The 22,143-nt window shown below is 39.1% G+C and overlaps 1 protein-coding gene across 10 annotated transcripts in view; it reads left to right on the forward strand.

Annotated features, from left to right (window-relative positions):
- Positions 1-21,852, forward strand: part of LOC129763258 (ephrin type-B receptor 1) — a 209,124-nt gene extending 187,272 nt beyond the window's left edge. Inside the window, exons 7-13 of one of the 10 annotated variants that reach the window (XM_055762146.1) lie at positions 38-142; positions 552-569; positions 1,048-1,095; positions 7,734-7,910; positions 7,974-8,440; positions 19,804-20,487; positions 20,552-21,852. In XM_055762146.1, the coding sequence (XP_055618121.1) occupies positions 38-142; positions 552-569; positions 1,048-1,095; positions 7,734-7,910; positions 7,974-8,440; positions 19,804-20,487; positions 20,552-20,656 (1,604 nt within the window). In that variant the 3' untranslated portion in view covers positions 20,657-21,852. The remainder of the gene's footprint in view (positions 1-37; positions 143-551; positions 570-1,047; positions 1,096-7,733; positions 7,911-7,973; positions 8,441-19,803; positions 20,488-20,551) is intronic. The other 9 variants (XM_055762147.1, XM_055762151.1, XM_055762155.1 and 6 more) reach the window with 9 other exon arrangements.
- Positions 21,853-22,143: the final 291 nt, after the last annotated feature.

The following is a 22,143-nucleotide window of genomic DNA, read 5'->3' on the forward strand; positions in this document are numbered from 1 at the left end:
TGTTGAAACTGAACTAACCGCATTTCTTTCATTTTAGTGATCGTCGTCACCGTCCTTTTCCTGCGCTCCAAGAGCCACGATGACATCGACAAGAAAACCAACAACCACCTGCCGCTGCCATTGGATTATGCCAGCAACGAAGGTAATTTTGATTCGACGCCTTTTGCGTCGAGAGCTCTCTGCACACGCCTGATGTACAGAATTACACACTATTCATCTCCCATCTCTCTGAGCTCGCTCCCAACTACCCCTCGTAAACCACCCCGTTCGCATCGACATATACATTTTGTGCAATGCTCTAGGAATAGTAGTTTGTGGATCTCCTCCCTTCGTCATCTGGCCCCCTCTCCACTTCAGAGACACATTATTCCCGATCATATGCAACAGACATACACACATAAAACATGTGGCGTGAAGTTTTGAACAATACTAGAAAGTCTACCTTAGGAAATGATGAAAACCTGCCGTTTTTCTCTTCTCTATCTTCCTATATTCTATGAACAAAATCCGTCGCTCGCCCCAAATTTTCGGCCTTCCCCCCGTCCAAGCAGGACTTGTAGTAACCTATAGTAAGTGGCAATTCCGGAAGATTTGATGCTACAAAATTATGACTTATTATAAATTCGAGTAGTCTTCTCTGATTTTTTTTTCTCTGCGTGTTCCATTCTCACTCAAAGTGTCTCATACATTGCATGCTTGTTTGCCATTTTCCTGTGTAGCGTCGCTGTTTGCTTTCTGTTTGATTTTTGTTTTTGTTTCGCTAAATTTATGTGTTCAATGTTTGTGCCTGTGTTTTTCCTCTGTTAACTGAATGTTTCTTTGTTCGTGTGTTCCCATCATCATCACCATCATCTTCACATTCATCATACATCATCTTACAATATTTTCCATTGACACCACCCCGCCCTCCTTGGGTGGTGGGTGGTGATTATTAGCGACAAAAAAAAACATGTGACATCAGCAACAACAACAACAACAACAAAAAAAAGACGATCGCCACGATATTTTGGTGTGCTTCTTTATTCTTTCTTTCTTTCTCGATTATAGTTCACGCAATGGACACGACGCCGATCGTGAAAACGATGAAAAACAATGGTAATTGTTTAAGCTTTTGTTCTCTGTTTTTGGTTTTTTCTTTCCACTTTTGTTTTCCGGTTTTTTTCTCTCTTAAAAACCAGTGCGACCGGTCGCGGCGTATTATGCTAGGATTTTTTCTTTCGTTCTGATGTATTACCACATTGGTGCTCCATTTTAACCATTCCTCTTCCACCTTGCGTAGACTGCTATTATATTAACCATCTTAACCATAACACCTAAAGTTGTGTTAGGTTGGAAACCTAACTGATAGGGGAACAAGTTTCCGTATACAGGATCGTTTCGTAGAGTTACGTTTTGCTATTTGGAAACTTGCGATAATTAATTTGGAAATTCACATGATTTTGATGTTCCCAGCAACGTGGCATCCGAGAAAATCATTCTCTAAACTCCATTGAACTCCAATAATGCAACTTTGAAGGCTTTTCTCGTCGACACTTGGATCGCTTCATGTTAAAGACGTATGTTACGGATGTAAAATTGCTTCAAAAATAGAAGTTTGGATGGAAATGGGATTTTTTATACACATTCACTGCAAGCATACACTTAAATGAAGAATAACACCTAATGGGAGCAACTACTTAACCATCGATTATTTGAAAAGATTTGAATGATTACACATCAACTTCCTCATGCTAACATAATTGAGGGAATAACTCTAACAGCGATCTAATCGCAGTTTTTTAGAGGCGAATGAACTGCAAAGTTTAAAGCCTCTTAAAAACAAAGAAGAAGAAGAATCGTAGTGGGCATTCGCGTTGACGGCGGAATGGTGTCGACATCTAGATACGATATTAGTTTGTATGAGGCTAACTATTCTCTATCAGATGAGTCGGGTCTAAGACAGTTTTAATTTGTTAAAATATGTATGAAATTTTTTTCTTTGCGTTATTTGCCCACTATAAATACGTTTGTCTGACCCCAGTTTCAATTATTTTCTATGAATTTACAGATATTCTCACCAAAACTTACCATTATAATATAACATTATCTTTAGACACAATTTTTGTATGATATTTCTTCACTACTCGCAAGCAAAAGCGATTTTCATTTACAAAGAGTACTAAATTGATTTGGAAAAAATAATTTTCATTCATAATTTTGATTTTAAAAGTGTATTTTTTTCTTCCGCAAATCCATATTATTATGCCTACTCCCCCATTTCGTAATACGAAGCTCAATGCCGTCAACGCGGATTTGTTGTCAAGAGAAGTTCATTTGTTTACATGGAGGCAACACCGGAATGAAAATCGATATATTTTCGGTAAGTTTCCATCATGAGACCCCTCGATAGTTTGTGTCTTTTGACCTTTCGAAACAACTGGTTTGGCTCTGGAGCATTTGTACACGTGTTCGCACTTGGTGAAGTCCAGAAAAAATGGAGAACGCAATTATGTTAAAGACGATTCCTTTGTGCATCCGAAAATTGGTCGTTCGAGAACGGTGAATCGCACTGGGCGATTGTCAATAAGCATGACATCATGACTGTCCGGTAGATCCAGGAAGAGCTTCAGTTTTCGGTTTCGCATCGGACTGTTAGTCGTCCCATCGAAGCGCACATGGGTTCAGCAGCAAGATGGCTTTGAATCGGCCTTTCATGAGCGAGGCGAACAAGGCCAAACGGCTCAAATTCACCAAGGAGCAAGTTGGTAAGTTGCTGGAGTACTGGAAAATGGCGCTGTGGACAGAAAATTCAAGTTCGAGCTTTTCAATCGATAGAGGCGGATTCTTGTGTAGCGCAAGTCGGGTAATGAGCTGCAGGAGTGTCACATCCAAGGGACGGTCAAGCATATCTAGAAAAAGATCGATCTCGTCGGATCGATTTTCTAAACGGCGTAGTGATTGATTCACTGATTAAATCGGTACCAAAGAATCGATCATTGCCGAATCGATCTTTAAAAATTCGAGCTTTTCAATCGATAGAGGCGGATTCTCGTGTAGCGTAGGTCGGGTGAAGAGCTGCAGGAGTGTCACATCTAAGGGACGGTCAAACACGGAAGAGGCAACGTAATGTTGTGGGTAGGATTGGGTGATCTCTAGAAAAAGATCGATCTCGTCGGATCGTCGTAGGGATTGATTCACTGATTAAATCGGTACCAAAGAATCGATCATTGCCGAATCGATCTTTGAAAAATCGAATGTCTTTTTCCAATTTATTTCCTTGTTCCATATAAATGTTTTCTTTTCTTTAAACATGGAATGAACTTTTCACATTTCTTTTCAACATCAAAAGCATTTTATTTAGAACCTCAGAATGATGGTCTCAAAAAAACATGAAAGTACAGAAAAATTGTATTCTACACAGCAATCATCCTGTACCATCATGGTATTATCTACAGGCTTTGAAGAGCGCTTTGTTTTTTAGCAGGATAACGATCCGAAGCACACGGCTAAGGTAATAAAGTAATTCTTCCGGTCGTGTCTCATCCAACCCCTTGAATAGCCCCCACAAAGCCCGGATCAATCGTTAAAATATGTGGGCCATCCTCGATGCTGGTAGTGTTACATATAAAAACAGTTATTTTGAAGCGCTCACTGTATGAAATCATCGGTCAAAATGGCGTATGGCTATTTGTGGACATTTGGACAGCAGCGAGTCAACTTAATATCACCATTTAGACGACATTATTCGACAAACTCTGACCTATTCTTGCAATATCCGGTGTTTATAGGAATATTCGATCACTTTGGTCGCAACTCTCGGCTGTCTTCTTGATAAATATTCATATACTGATCGGAAAAGTTCCATCTGATTCTCTGTGCAAACTGATCCCAAGCTTTCTTGGGTCGTATCTATTGGGACGAAATTGCTCTTTGACCTCAACGATCCCTTCCTTAAAGCGACATCAGATATCAGCTCTTCTTTTCTCAGGTACTTGATGAACAGACAGGCATCCGAAGTGGATTGCTTGAAGCCAATGCTAAATAAAAAAAAAAATCTCAATACACCACGACCCCTTTCTATAGCCGTTAACATATTTCGTGTGTGAACTGGTTTTGCAGAGGCGAATGAACTGCAAAGTTTAAAACCTCTTAAAAACAAAGAAGGACTGGTTTTCAAATTTTAAATAGAAGAAATTGCTATTTCATTCTATTCGCTTGTTTATCACATCGAATGTTATTTCAGAATACATAGACATTTTAGAATTAGTTTTGTAATGGAATGTTTGGGCAGCCCCGAAAAAAAAGGTTTGTTATTTGCGTGGTTTTCTAGTAGCTGCTAAAACTGGTTGTTCCATGATGCAATCTGTTTCTCGCGAGAACAATAAACAAACTCGGGTATGTCGCAACTTTTTTTTGTTGTTGACAATGCGTACTGCATTGATTATTTTTCATCGAGAATATCAGAACCAACATCTATCGTGGCGGGTTTTCCGCAGTTGACAGACTCTACGGAAACTGCAACTATTTTTATAATGAAAAATATTTAAGAAGGACGGATATACAGGAAAACATGTGAGCGTAAATTACGGCGGCGGATGTTTATGGGAAAACAGCTTAACACCGTAGTGCAGTCGATGTTTCTGCGAATCAGATCACCGATGAAGCTTCCCGTCGTAATGTCGTAACGATTTCTCTGATGATCGGAGACGGATAACTTGAGAAGACCGAAGAAGAAACGTTGCAAGATGCAGGTACTACGTCCTGACTGCTGATTCGTTTATTGCTGAAAACAATCCGGAAATGTGTGCAAGACTGCAATATCCGCGATGGTGGCAGCTTCCACATCACCGTTGGTCATTCATCAGAGTAGCCCTGTTTCCTTCCTTTTAATAATTATGTATTGCGAGAGTGGATTTCAGACGACGTTCCAGCTGTGTTTGGTGCGTTTGATACAATTGATCGTTCAGTCGTTTGTAGTACTTTATAGTCCGAATTGGCTTTGGAAAAAGGCACTTTCGTCGAGTTAGTACGAAGTTTAGCATGTTCTTGAAGAGCTGCTCGCTTAAGTTCCGAGAGCGACCAGGCAGGTTTAATGGGCTCACGGTTGATACGCTTAGCTGCAAAATGATCGATGGCGTACATAACATGCCTCCTAAGATGTAGGATACATTTCCACAAGTCCATACAACGTGCGATTGAGGTGTGAAACGATTAGACAGATAGTGGCCCTTCATCTTCAATCTTCCTCAGGATTCCCGGAACCCTCGTCATCATGGTCTGGACTACATTGAGGTCCACTGGCACCAATCTTATTTTTGGTAACAGCTTTCAATTTTGTCCCCCAGGCCCCTTTGGTGACCCTTCAGCGTAGAACCGAGCATCCGAAAGACACGCTCTCGGAGACAACTCTGTTGCTTCATCGTAAACAAACGAAAACACATTTAGCAAGAACAACGCCAACAAAGAGAACAACAAAACCATACACAAGTGTTTGTCCCTCTCTGACGCCTGTTGCGGAAAACGTAATATGAATGTAGTCCCGCTACTTATGAGTCACCGGTTAGCAATATTTTTTACTTGCATCGCCTACTGTGATGCTTCTCTGGATTCATTCCTGATGGGTTAGCGCAGTGGTACTCAACCTCTCTTTCAGAGGGGCCGCAAACACGTATCAGTCATGGTGTCAACACGGCTGAACTGAAGTAAAAGATAGGTGATTTTCAGTAGCGGGAATAACAACAAACCGTCAGTGGTTGACAGAAAAGGGTTTGTTTATTCTCGAAAATAATTCGTGAATAGCTGCACCATTAAAGTGTATTTATCAAAAAAGCCAAAATTTATAGTTCAAAATGTCGTTTAATAATCTTTTATATGATCAAAGTGTAAATAACGCGCTTGACATAGATCATTCGCCCGTAAGTAGAACGTCCGGAAACCTGAAATACGTGAAAAGAAAGAAGAGAGAAAATGTTAGGAAGGAAGGAAGGTATTGAATTAGAGAGACTTTAAACTCTGAGAGTTAATTCGTCTCTAGAAAATGTTATAAATGAATTTGTTTTTATATAGATTGGTGGAAAATAGAGGTGGTAATATCGAATAAAATTAAACTGAAATTGGTGGAAAGAAGGACAGAAAATCTTCGGAACTGCACTCTTCCGAAGTAGCGAAGGAGGAAAAGTATAGTTGGAAAAGCGAAGGATAGAGGCCGAAAAGGCAGAAAGGTGTGTGCACGAGGTTAAAAAGAAACTACTTTGTAAGTAATATTACACATTTTTGTATGAAATTTGTATGTATAAAAATGAATATATTTTCAGTTTGAGTTGATCCTAAAAAGACTGCTTCAAAATTCGTTTCGTATCCGTAACACATGGTGTCACGGGCCAGAAAAAAAAATGTGTCCACGTGTCCAAGGCACGACCGTATTGTTAACGTTTCTCAGCAACAGCTGAGAAACAAATTTTCACCTTTAGTTTTCCACCACACCTTGACGCTACTTCTAACCCGGAAAAAATGTTCGAATTCATGAAAATTCATTGAAAGGATTGGAAAAAAATCACCAATAAATCATTCATGATTTATCTGTTATTCTGCTAGCAACCAGATGGCGGTGATAGCGGGACTTTGGCCTTTCTTCAGGCCGAGTATTTAGTTTAGTTCTCTCAGTACCTTCCATTATTGAATGGAGCTGACGTTCAAGTGAAACTTTTGCCGTCACATTGTGAGTATCATCTGGCGTCATTTTTATTGGTACTTCGTTTAGATTTCGTATGTCAAATAATATGCCTTGAATGTATTATGAGTGCCAATCTCCACAGAACGCGTGTGTCAGTGTAGGCTGGATGAACCCAACCCTCCGCACGATAATGTGTGCGCTGGCTTAAACTGTAGGGGCTTTAAAATTGATCAATTCATACGCTCCTAATCTTGAGAAGGATTATTGGGAAACTAAACTGAACTCTCAGCTGTTCGGAAAACCTCGCTGCCTTCTGGTCACTAGCTGGGGATTAACGGGTGAATTCAACCCTCATCAATGCCGTTCGAATGTATCAGGAAGTGTGGGATACGAACAATATTCAGGATCTGTTCCATGTGAATTGGATTTTGCTGAAGATTTGAATAAATTCATGAAAACGGAACGTTTGACTCATCGCTGATTGTGATATAATCTAACCTATCTTATTATGTTGGACATTTTGGTTCTAATCTTATCCTCCTGCCCCCTACTCCACTCACAAGGTTGTGTACATTCTCTCTTTAAGTTATTCCCCACCCCTTACGATAAAAAAACGGTCGCCGGTCCGAATATAACATCAACTAATTTAACACTATTTTTTCTCTTTTTTTATTTTCATATTAAAATCGCTTATTATGTGTGTGTGTGCGATGACTACTTCTGCATGTGCGCTTTATTGATAATGACATAATACCAAAAAACCGCGATGCACTGCTGCAATAAACCTGTGTAAACAAATTCGCTACAATCTGTGTGTGTGCTATATAACAAAATGATGTTGGTCGTCAACATCGAACCAAAACCGATAACCGCTTTCGTTTAATACCTTGATCGCTATCTTTCTATATCTCTGTTTTGTACAAAAACCAAAATTGCCATCTCTTCTGCTTTCTACTTTGTTTTTGTTTTGCTATCTCTTCAAAATTTTCGCGTACTACGCACGTATATTGGGACGTTTGCTGTTCTGTTTTTTTTCTTAACCATTACTTTGAAAATAAAAACCTTCGCTCCGATATGAAAGAAGGTGGTTCTTACGGGTATTACCGACCACGTCGTAATAATTTTGCAGTGACCACGCCACTGTTCGGTACCAGCAGAAGTTACGTCGATCCGCACACCTATGAGGACCCGAACCAGGCGATCCGCGAGTTCGCGCGGGAGATTGACGCCAGCTACATCACGATTGAGGCGATCATCGGTAGGTTTCAACCGTGTGCTTGTGTGTTCAGCGTTCAGTGTTCACCACGATCGTATTTTCTAGGCGGCGGAGAGTTCGGCGATGTGTGCCGGGGTCGGCTCAAGATCCCGCCCAATTTCGTCCAGGAGATCGACGTCGCGATCAAGACGCTCAAGCCGGGCTCGTCGGAGAAGGCACGCTGTGATTTTCTCACCGAGGCCTCCATCATGGGTCAGTTCGACCATCCGAACGTGATCTACCTGCAGGGGGTCGTGACCCGGTCCAACCCGGTGATGATCATCACCGAGTACATGGAGAACGGCAGCCTGGACACGTTCTTGCGGGCCAACGATGGCAAGTTCCAGACGCTGCAGCTGATCGGGATGCTGCGGGGGATCGCCGCCGGGATGTCCTATCTCAGCGACATGAACTACGTCCATCGGGATCTGGCGGCGCGCAATGTTTTAGTTAATTCCTCACTAGTGTGTAAGATTGCCGACTTCGGGCTGTCGCGGGAGATCGAGAACGCGAGCGATGCGTACACGACGCGGGTGAGTACACGATCGTCAAGACCAGGGATTCTCAAACTATTTTGGGTTATAATTTTTTTTTTTAATTTTACTTCTACTTTTTATCTTATTCTCACAAAACACTTAGTGATTTAAAATCCTTGCGTTTGGTTATGTGAGTAAACTTGCCATCATTTTCTCATCGAAATTTAACAAATCATCTACAAATACTTGAGCCGGAAATTTATTTTTGTATTTAATTTATTTATACAAAAAAAATGATAAAATCGCAAAGTAATTTAAAAAAAGTCAGGATAACGGATGAACCTGGTGACTTCCTACCAATCCGGTTCAATACTGGTGCCTTAAATGTCCGCGTTCGTTGATTTGCAAACGGTTTCATTGTTACGTCATAATGTTTGTAACCAAACTGAAGTCTTTTTCGACAAGGTATGATGATGGAATATTTTGATGAGATATTTTTCAAGAATGTTCCACAATGTTCCGTTGCAACCAGAACTTCTGATTGCATGGATTTAACTTCTGCTTAAGCTGCTCATCTGTGCCGATGGTAGTCAACTCTTCTTGCATTATAGCACTGATTTCTTTCACGGCTGTGAGATTTCACGGATTTATTACCCTCTAGCTGACCCAGCGAACTTCGTCCCGCCCAAAATTGATTTTCTTATATGAATACTTCCAACAAAAATGATCTGCTGTTTAGTATGGAAAAGTCAACGTTGCGAGGAACTTTTCCGTTAACACTTAATGTTTTTTATGAAGACATGCGTGAGGAATCGATTGCAGCTATGTGACAAATTTATGACGCTGTTTTTAACGCTGAGCGATAGGATAGCTTCAATACACATTTTGAATAAGTTAATTCAACAAACTATGAGAATACTGATTCTCGGGAAAAAAAACTCTTATTTCCTTACTCCCGGTTTCGGTCACGGGAAGTACTTTGATTTTGGGCTGTTTAGGGTAAATGATCTTGGCTTGTCCAATTTGGGGTGTTTTTACGCAACTAGTAAATGCAAATTGATTTTTCTTCATGAAAATCATATATAATCGATACGAGTTTGGGTTTGTTGAAAAGCCCCAAGTCTCTAGTTGCTAATACTACCATAAAGCGTTGAAATTATTCATATTTTCATGTTTTTTAACGATTTTCCTCAAAGAGGAATTATGATCATGGTTTGACTACCTTTGATCATGATTTGTCCAAAAAATGATCATGGTTTCTTTGTCATAATTTTTGAATGAAAACATTCGAATTCTCAAGTAGATGTTGCATTTATCGTTGCTCGAGTTTACTGTCATCATATTCATCCATTCATAATTTAGGCTTTCTTCTGAATATTGCATTTTCTTGAGCATTTCAAATATGTTCACTTAAACACAGAAACTTAATTTCTGCTATACGCGAAGGACACAATAAACAAACTTCAGCGCGCCAATAGAAATGCCATAGTTGCCATAGAAATCATGTGGACAAAACAACATTATTGAATTGGACAACTCATGATCAGAATTGAGTTCATCAAAACGCGTTAATTTAATGGTTTAGCTATGTAAATCTGATACAAATGGTGTGCAAGCATGATGTTTACAATATTTGTAAGTGTTATAATCCAGAAAAGGTCTGAATACGTGAATAATCATCTGGTGATCGATTAAAAGTTAGCTTGAATGAGGGGCGTAATGACACCAATAGATGGTGTATTTTATAATCCTTTAAAACATGTGATTCCGTAAAAATATACTATAAAACTACTGTAATTCATGAAAAAGACAATTTTATTTATATGTTTTGAAACATTCGAATACCTGATTTGTCAAACATGTGCTGAATTAGAGCATTCAAGAAAGTGGACAAACCATGATCATATTTTCGACTGGACAAACCAAAATCATTTACCTTACTACACTCTGTTCCTCTAAGACGAGTAAGACCACCCAGATTATATTTCGTTGCAACACAAACAGTTAGAATTTCAACAAGATACATTCATAAATTGTTGAATGCTTAGAATGAAGTATATTTAACGTCAATTTCGATCAAAAGTGTAGTTTGTTTATTTATTGTGCTTAAATATAATAATTTCAGCTGTCCAGTTTCTATAAGACCATGACCATTATGAACTTTAATTAAATATTGGGCCTTATTCCCGAATACACTCCACGTGAAAACAATGTGGAGTGAGTACAACCTTATTCCGGATTGCACGCCACTGTAAACATTTAGTAGAATTCATTATGAATACACCGAGTTCATCCACCGATGTTATTCTGGTTTGCATTTCACGCTCTCGTTTGTGTAAACAGAGCGATTCCTCGTGTCCATCATAATTGTTGATCATACACTCTCCCAAAAATGACCGAAATAGAATTGAAACAAAAGTTGTAATTTGGGTAATTCGTATGTTTTAGAAAGGAAAAAGTTCAAATAATACAATTCTAGTGTTCAGAATAATAAAAACCTAACATTTGGCGAGGAGTAAAATTAAATTACAATTAAGTTTAGAGAAGTTTTGAAGTCAATAATACTGAAATTTCTGAAAATACCAAAACTAATTTCTGAAAATCTACCAAAATGTCAGTTGTGCTTTCTTGTTTTCAAACGCTCGCATTAATTGATGAAAAAATGTAGTTCATTAATTTCATTTAATTAGATTATTTTTGCCTTTCAGAACAATACTTTCTCTATGTAGTTTATTTTAAGAAAAGAAACTTTTTCCCCTCCTGATTATTGACATTTCGATTGTTTTTTTTTTTTGACAACCAATTTGATTCTATTCGCTTGACCCAGATTCGTACATATTACGCGATGACAATGGTAAACAAATGTCAAATCGGCCAGTATAACCTAGTATAAGCAGTCGGTTCAACGTTGGTTTAACATATACCCTAAACATGTTATGTTAACCCAACCTTTATGCATATATTGTTAAATTTGTTGAGTTTTTGTATGCATTCTATGCATCTTTATTCATAGACTATAGACATCTCAACCTGCATCGATTGGGTCTGAGCCACGGTACAAATTAGGAAAAAATACACAATCATTACTACAAATAGCTACGCTAGACTACTCAATTTTCACCATTATCCTCTCGCAGGATCAGCGTGTAATTACTTCTTAGCCAAACACATTCGGAAAATATCACGAAGCGGACGAAACCCAGGCGGCATTAAGTGGGGCAAGCTCGATGCCCCGTTACAACATTGACTTGATACGGAACCTCCGTCGTGACGAATCCGGAAAACATCCAATTGATCGAACCACCGGTCACAATTGTCTGCAAAGCGTTTATGAAGTTGTCCTTGACCAAATCCAACAGCATAAAGGTAGATCTAGGACTCGACAGGGTTCGTTTTTGCGTCTCGAAGTACCTAGATTCCTTCGCATTCTCCCGCAGCAGACGAGGACGAATCATTGTATCTAATATGTATCAATATTAATTGAAGAACATAAATTGAATTGATTTTCAAGAATATTACTTACCTGTCCCGGATCTGGGTTAATTCAACCTACTTCTGTGAAGAAATCAATATCGGAAAGTAGTGCCATTCAACTCAATTATCAACTCGGTAATTAGACTAATAATGTTATATTTGCATTTTCTTCGCGGTTGCCAGTAATGACAATTTTAAATGTTACTAATACCGCGAAGTAAAATGATTCAATTCAATTACAGAAAATATGTACATTCTACTAATGTTTGCATTACAAAATATTTGGAAGCTTTTTTTAGTAATCCATTTTATGGGTGTATCGACACAACTCGAGGATAAACAAAACAAAATACAACTGACGTTTCTCTTAGAAACGACATTGGAAATGAACACAGGGTCATTTTGGTATCCACGCCACTTTCTACACGAAGTTCATTTTTACACTTCACAAAACGGGAACGAGTACAACAAAGTGAAGTGAGATATAAGCGTAGTGGAAACGTAAATTAACGTGGATACAGGAATGAGGCCCATTATCAATGAAAAATTCAAACGATCGGCTGATTTACATGTCAATAATTGGCAATCTTTTCATTTCGGCTAATAGCCATGAAAATTCGTTTTGCCATATTATTTACCAAATTCTGTTGAACGGATTCCTCGATATTTTTCCATGTTACCGAAATTGCGACCTTGAGTTCGTCAATCGTGGTGTACCGTTTACCCTCAGTTTTTAGCCTGCGTACAAGGATTGCACAGAATCCCGCCCAACCCGTGCACGAGGCATCAATAAATTCCTGGTTGAAAAATACCGTTCCTTCTTTCGTAAATCACGCTAGTACCCGTTGAAACCATGAGGACAATCCAAATTGAACTTTTTTTCGTCAGTGAAGATAACCTGTACATTGAAGAACTTTTCGTTATGGTATACAGAAAAATGTATTCTTTTGGAAACATTCTTTGTCACACATGCCAGGTTCCACTGTCGGTACATGTGAGCTTTGGCAAAACTCAGACGTCCTCCGATGTGAGATGATGTAAGATGAGGAGCTTTAACCTTTTAAGTCCGCTTTATGTGAGAATTTTTCACCAAAACTTGACGAATTGTCACCCGAGAAACATTCAAATTGAAATATTGCTTTATCCCGGTCAGAGAGCTTCGATTTACGTGGAGCTCCCTCCTTCTTGTCGTAGCCTTGAGGATTCATCCAATAAATGTTTCTATAATGGTTAGACTTAGAGAGGGGGGTGTGGGTGCTGCCATACAAATGAAACACAAATTTCGCATAACTCGAGAATTAACTAAGCAAAATCAGCAACTGAGAAAAACGCAATCAAAGTTTTCTCGCATATTGGTCTACCAAAAGCTTTAAGCATTTCAATTTAGCAATACACCGGGTTTTTATAAGCACTATACTATTTTTTAATGAAATGTGATGAGATCTCCTCACTTATTCAATCAAGCTTGATTAAAAATTCATGGTGGGTCTGTTTTGCCTAGAATATCAACATGGGACAATTGAACTTGATGTTGTTTTTTGATATACTGGGAACAAACGATATTTTTTTTGTGTTTTTCCGAAAGATTATGCTTAGAAACATCGTTTTATGAAGAAATGAGTGATCTGCAACACCTTCGCAGAATATAAATCTCATTGTTATTAGGCATTCGCTAACAAGGTGTACACGTGTTCTGTTAAACTTTTTCTTATTTGTTTGAGAATTAATTCGTTCTTCCGAACCAAAAAAAAGGGCATTAGGTCTGCTGAAAGTGTGACATAAAATTCTTGTACTTGAACCGACATATTCGATATGGATCTACAAAAAATACATGGTGGGACAGTTATGAATAGAATATCAACATGGGACAATTGAGCTTGATGTTGTTTTCTTAAAAGTTGGGAATAAACTATATGTATGTTTTTGTGTTTTTCCGTAAGATTATGCATGAAAACAACGTTTTATAAAGAAAAGTGAAAATCGTCAAAAAGTAACATGGGACAACTATGCGTAGAACGGCAGATATGGCCGCATAAAAAGAGTAGGATGCTTTGTGTCCAAAAAAGCATGGTTGCGTTTCTATTTCGCATGTATTCATTCAATAATTCAATATTTAATCATTGTGTGGGGTCATGCTACAAAAAAAGAAAACGACGAGTGGGTAATGTCGGGGACATAACCGGAGTGACGTAGGACTATACAAAGGGGACAGCTTTTGCTAAATATATATTTTAAATATATTGTTTTATTTTCTTCTCCTACGTGAATACCTACCTATCTAACTGAAAAATGGATAAGTTTACTGTTTACTCTTTATGAATATGTTGAAGGTTCTGAACAGAACCTTTGATGTTGTGTTTTTGCGTTTTTTTTACAAACATTCTCAATTTTTTCTCACTATCTTATAGTTGCTTCTTGATATTTTTCTGAAGGCTTTGTACTTATTCAATGTTCAACGCCGGGCATCTTTTGGCGTATGCACATATCGTACAATCAAAATGATGACTATGATAGGGAATGCATAGTGGTCCTCAGCTCATTCACTATCATATATTTCACTATGAATTACGAATGAATTGTAAGATTTGTAGTCTCCGCAAACAATGTAAATAAAAATGAAATGGAGACGAACTTTACGATCGGTCGAGAAATAGATGAGCTATAAGCGTTCTGAAAAACCAACAGTGAATACAGGGACGGATGACCTTCGGATTAAAGTCCGTTAAAATAAGAACAGAGCAGCAGGAAATACATAGCTCATCATGTTGCTCCTTAGTTATGTTTCTATACAATGCAGATGTAACCTCAGTCAATTTTCAACATCAGTTATCAACCAAAGAAAGCAGTTCTTGCTACCGAGAAAATCGTGAATGCCATCCTGCATGAAGCCACTTTCAATTCGGGAACCATGCATGGGTTTGTGAGAACTGAATGATCAACTTAAAAGACCCCAACCACCAAGAAGTTCAAAAACAAGCATAAACAAAATAAATCAGTTCATATTATATATCATATTATGTCACTTCAGAATGCATTGGTATTGTGAATAACTTTTAATAACTCTTCTTTAAAAGGTTTAATGGCCCTGAAAAGCGCCGTGTTTTACGGTGGCTGGTTTTGCCACCAAAGCAGTCTGTATAAACAATTTTTTTCCTTCTCCTACCTGCTGCCGTTTTGCGATTGCGTTTGCCACTCGCTGAAACTAGTTGTTGCCACCGAACCAAATGTGCTCTGTTCTGTAGGCGGGTTTTCTTATTGTCGTGAGCAGCATTGCAAGCCAACTCGAGCACTCCGCCGGCCGAAATTCTATAACCGCTATTAGGTATACTGGTGCTCCGGAACCAATCCGTTGATGCGATGTGATGTGAAACGATGCCATACAACCACACTGATTTACGGTTTGAAAGAGAATGATATATTTTTCAGCGGATCCGCGCGTTTTGTACTTTAGCGGTACACGCTCACAGGATAGAGAAAAATCGGCAGACTCAGTCAAAGGGGCGAGTCCAACGAGACGAACGAATGAGCGTTATAAGGCAGCGATGGCAAAAAAATTCACATTCACATGCAGGCTAAAAAGGGTCCTTTTCAAGATCACAAAATTATCTTTAATCTAAAGAGCTTATTGTTTTGTTATCACTCGATATCCCCATCTTGTTCGGCTAAACCTTTCTGTTTAGCGATTGCGTTTGCCACTCGCCACAGCTTTCACAGTTGGAAAATTTCTTTCCATCCTGCTTGTGACATGTTGTACAGTAAATTACATTTAACGCGACGTGCCGAAGCACCGCTCAGTGTCGCATTGGAGGCAATTTTAACCTGTAATTGAACATTTCCGATGACAGTGGTACAGTGTCGACTTTCAATGTGGGGTCATAATTTGGACCCCGAACTCTATGTTTACAAAAATGTCCAACTAAATATGTCGCATTACAGGTCCGTCAAATTAGCTATATGTCGGGCTAAATGTAAATTACTGTACTTTTAATCTGGAAGCAATTTAAGAATTCTTGAAAATTGAATAATCGAGAAAGTCCCCAACCATCAATAAGTTCAGCACAACTGCCAAATTCTCATACTCATCATATCTTGGCAAACAAATTATGAAAAAATCAATTTGTGTTTTATTATTATTTCGGATAATATTTTAGAATGCATTGAACTGTATTTCGTAAACTCTTTTTTGAAAGGTTTAATGGCACTGATAAGCGCCGTGTTTTATGGAATGGTTCCAATTTAGAAAACTTAGTACTCGTGGTTTTGAAAAAAACCATTTCGAACGCCCTCGATGCCGTCTTGTTCTGGATTTGCCACCAAAGCAGTTTGTGTAAAGAACAAACTTTTTGTTCTGCTACCAGCTGCCGTTTTGCGATTGCGTTTGCCACTCGCTGCAACTGCCTGTTGTTGTCTTGGTGTCCACGGAACCGATTGTGGTCTGTTCTGAATGCGGGTTTTCTTATCGTCGCGAGCAGCTTTGCCAGCTAACTCGATCACTTCGGCGGCCGAAACTATATATCGCCGGCTAGGTGGACTGGTGCACTGGTACTAACGCGCTCGGCCTAGCTCCCCTTGCGGAGCAATTGGCGGATACACCTACGGTGAATTGCAGACCAACACGGTTCGAGCGGGATTTTGCCTTTCCCTTCACTTTTCTTCCTTTGTCATGTCCAGACATGGCTGCTTGTGTTGCTTTGTTGATTTGATGTGATGCGAAACGATGTGGTGTACGGTTTGGATGAGAATGATCGTTATCTGGCTCGAGAATTACGCATGTGTGAGACTGCGACCAATGTTTCGTTCATATTTTTTCTTTTTCCTTTCCAATCATGCTTCATTGTATTTCGCTGCTGCTCTGGTTGCCCGTTTTGGTCGGTACGATTTGAGGAGCACAAAATGAACCAATCAAAAATGGGCACATAGTGCATTTGGACAATGCTTGATAATTCACAATTATTCAATTATTTATCTCAAGAAAAATGAAATGTTATTCGTTATGATAGATGCGTAGATATATTTCCTATCAACTGATGCAAAAACCTTTGCGATCTATTGAGAAATGCTCGAGTTATAAGCGTTCCAAATCTTGCATTTTTTCCTACTTGTTCAGTGCCTAGATTTTCATTTCACCCCCTATATCTTCCGGTGTGACGTAGTCCTACGTCAAAAAACTAGAAGTGGGTCATACCTGCGATATAACCGCAAGATGGACGTAGGACTAACGTTGGCTTAGCAATCAATAAGTAACAAGCACATAACTCTTAGACATTTGGTCGGTGTTAAGTCAGACCGAACCATGTGACATTTTTATGATTTCGAGAAAAAAGAATTTGAAGTTTGGCACTATAAGGGGTTTCCATTGAGCATTCAATACAATTTCGGTGCGACATTCCTGCTGTACTCGTGACTTTCCAAATCTGATGAATGTGGTATGTAGCTTACGAGATGCTTAGCCTAAAGCCATCAATAACTCAAAATTTTGAATTTTGCGACTTGGTCCCTTCTGTCTTAACACCGACCATTTCATCTTTCGTGGAAAGTGATCATACCACTTTGTTTAGCACCATTGAGATACATGTGAGGTGGAGCAGTAGGCAGAGTATATTTGTATTGGTAAACAAAATACGGTGTTGTCATTATTTGCATTCAATATGGAATGCATACGGAAGTGACGAAAAAATATTCAAATTACTCACAATTTGATGATGACAAAATGCTCTTGAAACCTTGTAATTGATTGTTTTTAATAGATGATAGTTTTATTGTGACTTACTTCCATCATTTAGGGAGTAAAAACGTCCAGAGAACAGTATTATTCTTAGTCCTCGGAAAGAGCAGAATTTTCAATTAAATACTGCTTAATTGTGAATTATTTTTCTCGAATCACATTCACCTCTACTAGGAACCTTCAAAATATCATCATATCACCGCGAAAATAACGAAAATTTGTTTGTTTCTACCTTCGAGTGAAAATGACACACAAAATATCACTTCCATTCTTCTTTTCCGTCATCATTTCACAAATATCCACTGCATACTGTCTCATTGTACGCATATTCAGTGGGAACTCCACGAAAAGATCTGTAAAAAACCTGCCGAAAAGAAGCGTTTTCAATTGGATGTGGAAGGGAATTGAATATAAACACAAATATCAACGTCACAATGTGAAAAGTAGCTGTGGCAGCGCATGCTATCACGCACACTATTCTGCCATCTGCTCCACCTATTAATCCTTCTCATAGGTTTAGCACGAAAATAATTATTAACGCTCAAAAGAAGAATCGATTCCTCCCCGGAAATACCCAGCGCAAACAATACCCCTTCCCCAAGCCCTGACAATTGGAATCATCGTTTCTCCTCAAAATTACACCTTCCCCACAATTGAAAACGATGATCGATTGCGGCATACGTACACAAATAATTTTATAACGCTACTTTCATCAATATGATCTTTGATATGGTGCAATGTTCACTACAACCATATCAAATATTTCGTATTCTTCACTGTCAAATCCGTAGTCAATGGCACCCATTGGTATCGAGTTATCATCGATATGTTGATTTTCGCGAAATGTTTCTTTCAGTTCGGCTGCAGAAACGAAATGGAATTGGGAGACGACAGCATAGACGTGTGAGCGTGACCTTCCTTATCTCACATCGCCATATCGATTAAATGGATTTCCGAGCGTGCGCTAACTTATATACCGAATTGTGTGATTCCAATTTGCTCGTGCCTTTTCTCAAAGTGATTTTATAGCCATTGAAACAAGTTTTCGGGTCAATAATAAACAATCCTAGTACTCTTGGACATTTTGTCTTTCGAATGAAATGTGTATCATATCAATCCGTTCAGTCGGCAAAGAGGTATCAACGTTCAAAACCTTACACTCTAGCGTCACTCTCTCGTTTTCGAAACTTTGAACTCACAGCCCGGTACAGAAATAAAAGACGTAGTCCTACGTCAATACTAGCCTACACCACAGCATTATTCCTATTTTAGGAATGTGTGACACTCAAACAATTATGTTTGTACACAATACTTTGCACAATAGTACTTTTCATCATAACATAAATTCCTCGACCCGAGTGAACCTTCCGAATACGAGAAACGTGGATGAGTTAACGAGGAGTAGAGCATATACAAACTTAGGTTGGGGCTGCCATACAAATGAAACACAAATTTCTGCATTACTCGAGAATTGATCAAGCAAATGAAACCAAATTTGGCATCTGAAGGTTTAAGGGTGCAAAAAATGTTTCTATAATAGTATGACAACCTTCTCTGCTCTGGAATGGAGAGGGGGTCCCATTAAAATATTACACATATTTCAACCAAACATGACAATTGAAAATTTTCGAAAAACTCCGAAGGAAAAAGGGAAAATTCGGAAAATTAAATGTTTGCGCTAGCGAAATTGATCTTTGTTCGAAACTGGAAATGGATTTTAATGTGATGAAACGCACTCCTATATCTTCTTCCATCTATACTGAAAAGGATCGTCGGATGTATTGTTAAGAACAGAACTCGAGGGAGGAATTTAACCATTTAGGGCTGTCTTTATTCTATCATATTTTCTGTATAAAACATTTATTCCATGTAACGGAGAAACATGTTATTTGCAAGTGGTTGAAAAATCTTGAACGAGAATTGTGTCTGAAAATAATCTGATATTATTATTATGAGTTTTGTTAGAAATACTAGGAATTTTATAGTAAAAGTTAAATTGAACGGGGTCGATTAGAAGATCAATCAATGAACTTGCTCATAGTAAAAAACGTGGATGTTTGAAGGTATTGATAACAAAACCCAAATTTTTGGCGGGACGAAGTTTGCCGGGTCAGCTAGTAAATAATTAAAAAAAAAAGAAAAAAAGGAGCCACTTTGAGAATCCCTGGTCAAGATCGTTGATCGACGGTGAACTTATTATATTCTGCTTCTTCTTTTTTAGGGTGGAAAAATCCCCGTCCGCTGGACAGCCCCCGAGGCGATAGCGTTTAGGAAATTCACGTCCGCTTCGGACGTGTGGTCCTACGGCGTGGTGCTGTGGGAGGTGATGTCGTACGGCGAGCGGCCGTACTGGAACTGGTCCAACCAGGATGTGATAAAGAGCATCGAGAAGGGCTACCGGTTGCCGGCGCCGATGGACTGTCCGGAGGCGCTCTATCAGCTGATGCTGGACTGCTGGCAGAAACAGCGCACCCACAGGCCAACGTTTTCGAGCATCACGCAGACGCTCGACAACCTGGCTCGGCAGCCGCAGGTGTTGCTGACGACGCGTAATTCCCCCGATAATCCGGTGGCCCGGATGGGGAACGACATTAGCGACGAAATGCTGGCAGCTCAGCAGCGAAGTATGCTCGGTGGGATGGGGACGACCGAGCGGATACTTGGCAATGGAAGTGGCAGTGGCAGTGGTGGTGGGGTAGGCATTGGAAGCGGTGTGGGGGGAATGGGTCCCGCCGGAATGGGAACTCTAGGATCGACTGCCGGTGGACTGAGCAATACGGGGACCATGTCCGGGGCGGGCAGCGCTGGCGGGGTGTTTATCAGCACCGAGCTGTGGCTGGAAAGTATCAAAATGTCGAGGTATTCCCAGCACTTCCAGGAGGCGGGACTTGTGACCGCTCAGCAGGTGAGTTATCTGTGAGCTAGTCGGAGTAAAACGATGCGCTCTGACCTCTTTCTCTCTGTCACAGATATCTCGACTAACCGCCCAACAGCTGTCCGACATGGGCATCACGTTGGTTGGCCATCAGAAAAAGATCCTCCACCAGGCACGACAAATAGATACCATAATATAAGCGCTTTCAGGTGCATCACAAAAATGGACACATTCAAACGCAAGAATTGCAACGAAGCGAAGCTGAAAATGAGCATTACAATTCAGCATCACATCAGGCCTACACGAGAATAACATCTCATCATGCAACAGAAAAAAGACCCGGTCCCAGTTCAAAACGTGTGTGCATTTGTTTTCCCTCCCTCGTTCTATTTATTCGTGTTCATTCCGGAGAGCACTCTGTACATGGATTAATTTTAGGAACCACACAAAATGACTATCGATTATTGAATATTACAATTATTATGATTACTATTATTTCTAAAACAGTTCGCGAGAGAGAGAGAGAGATTAGAAATGCATTTATACAAAGTATCTTTTAGGGAAACAATGTGAGATTTGTTTTTATCTGTTTAACTTAATTTAGCATTCAAATAAGAACAAGCGGATACATACTAGTGATCGTTACTTAAGGCACGATTCATCGCCACCATCATCATGAAAAATCATCACCATCTTTAAGGACTGGAATCAGGAATCTCCGCAAGTATCCTGCGTGGACTTTTGTTTTACAATTCCGTTCGAAAGTGACGAAAAATGACAACATAAACATAGTCGCGTGGGAAAAAGAAAATGTGATTTTTATACATACAATAGCAATAGGTAGAACTTCGTTTTGGTTTTCTTTTAGCTCTATAGTGCTGAAAACCATTCGCCACCCCATACAGACGAAAACTAATATTACACTTGTAAAAAAAAAACAATGGGACAGCAGGAAACGAGATACGGGAATAGAAAAAAAACAGCATAAACACGACGAAAGACAGTGAGAATAGGTTATGAGTAAAAGTGTATCGTAAGACACGTTTAACCGGAACTGGAAAAAAACAAGGAAAACGCAGCGTGAGAGGGAATCTTTCGCCGGACCGTTTCCTCACAGTTTTGGTTGTAATATTATTATTTTAGTCTCTCGTTTTAAGTTCTTTCCTCTTTCCCCTCCTGTGTACAGTTAATTTTATTTTGTGGAAATAGTGTTTTTTTTTTAAATATTGCCCTTCACGTTACTCTGTTTGTTTATCTTTCTAATTTAATCTGAAAACGAAAACGAGAGTAGGAAGTGAAAATGAAGAACTCTAGCTTTATTTTGTGGAACATAGCATCTTCTTATAGTAGGTAATAATAAATGCAAAAGTGAGATTGTATGTAGTTCGTATCAGATGTTTTGTTTTATCTGTCTTTTTATGTTTTTCCTGTATTTTTGTGTTTTGTTTGAGAAAAGAAAAATATCCCTTTCTTACTTTGGGATTGATACTAGCTTGCGAAAATTTTATGTTCTGTAGATCGTCATCGTTTGTCGTAATTCTCCAATATTATTTTAATTATATTGTTTCGTTCTGTTAGTAGTTTTTTTGCCCCATCACAGTATTTTTTTTATTCTAAGGCAACTCTTCGCTTTATCATATGTAGTATCTACTAAGTCATTTTGGTCTATCGACATTTCCTTGAACG

The sequence above is a fragment of the Toxorhynchites rutilus genome, chromosome 1, assembly GCF_029784135.1.
Source record: "Toxorhynchites rutilus septentrionalis strain SRP chromosome 1, ASM2978413v1, whole genome shotgun sequence".
Taxonomy (NCBI): domain Eukaryota; kingdom Metazoa; phylum Arthropoda; class Insecta; order Diptera; family Culicidae; genus Toxorhynchites; species Toxorhynchites rutilus.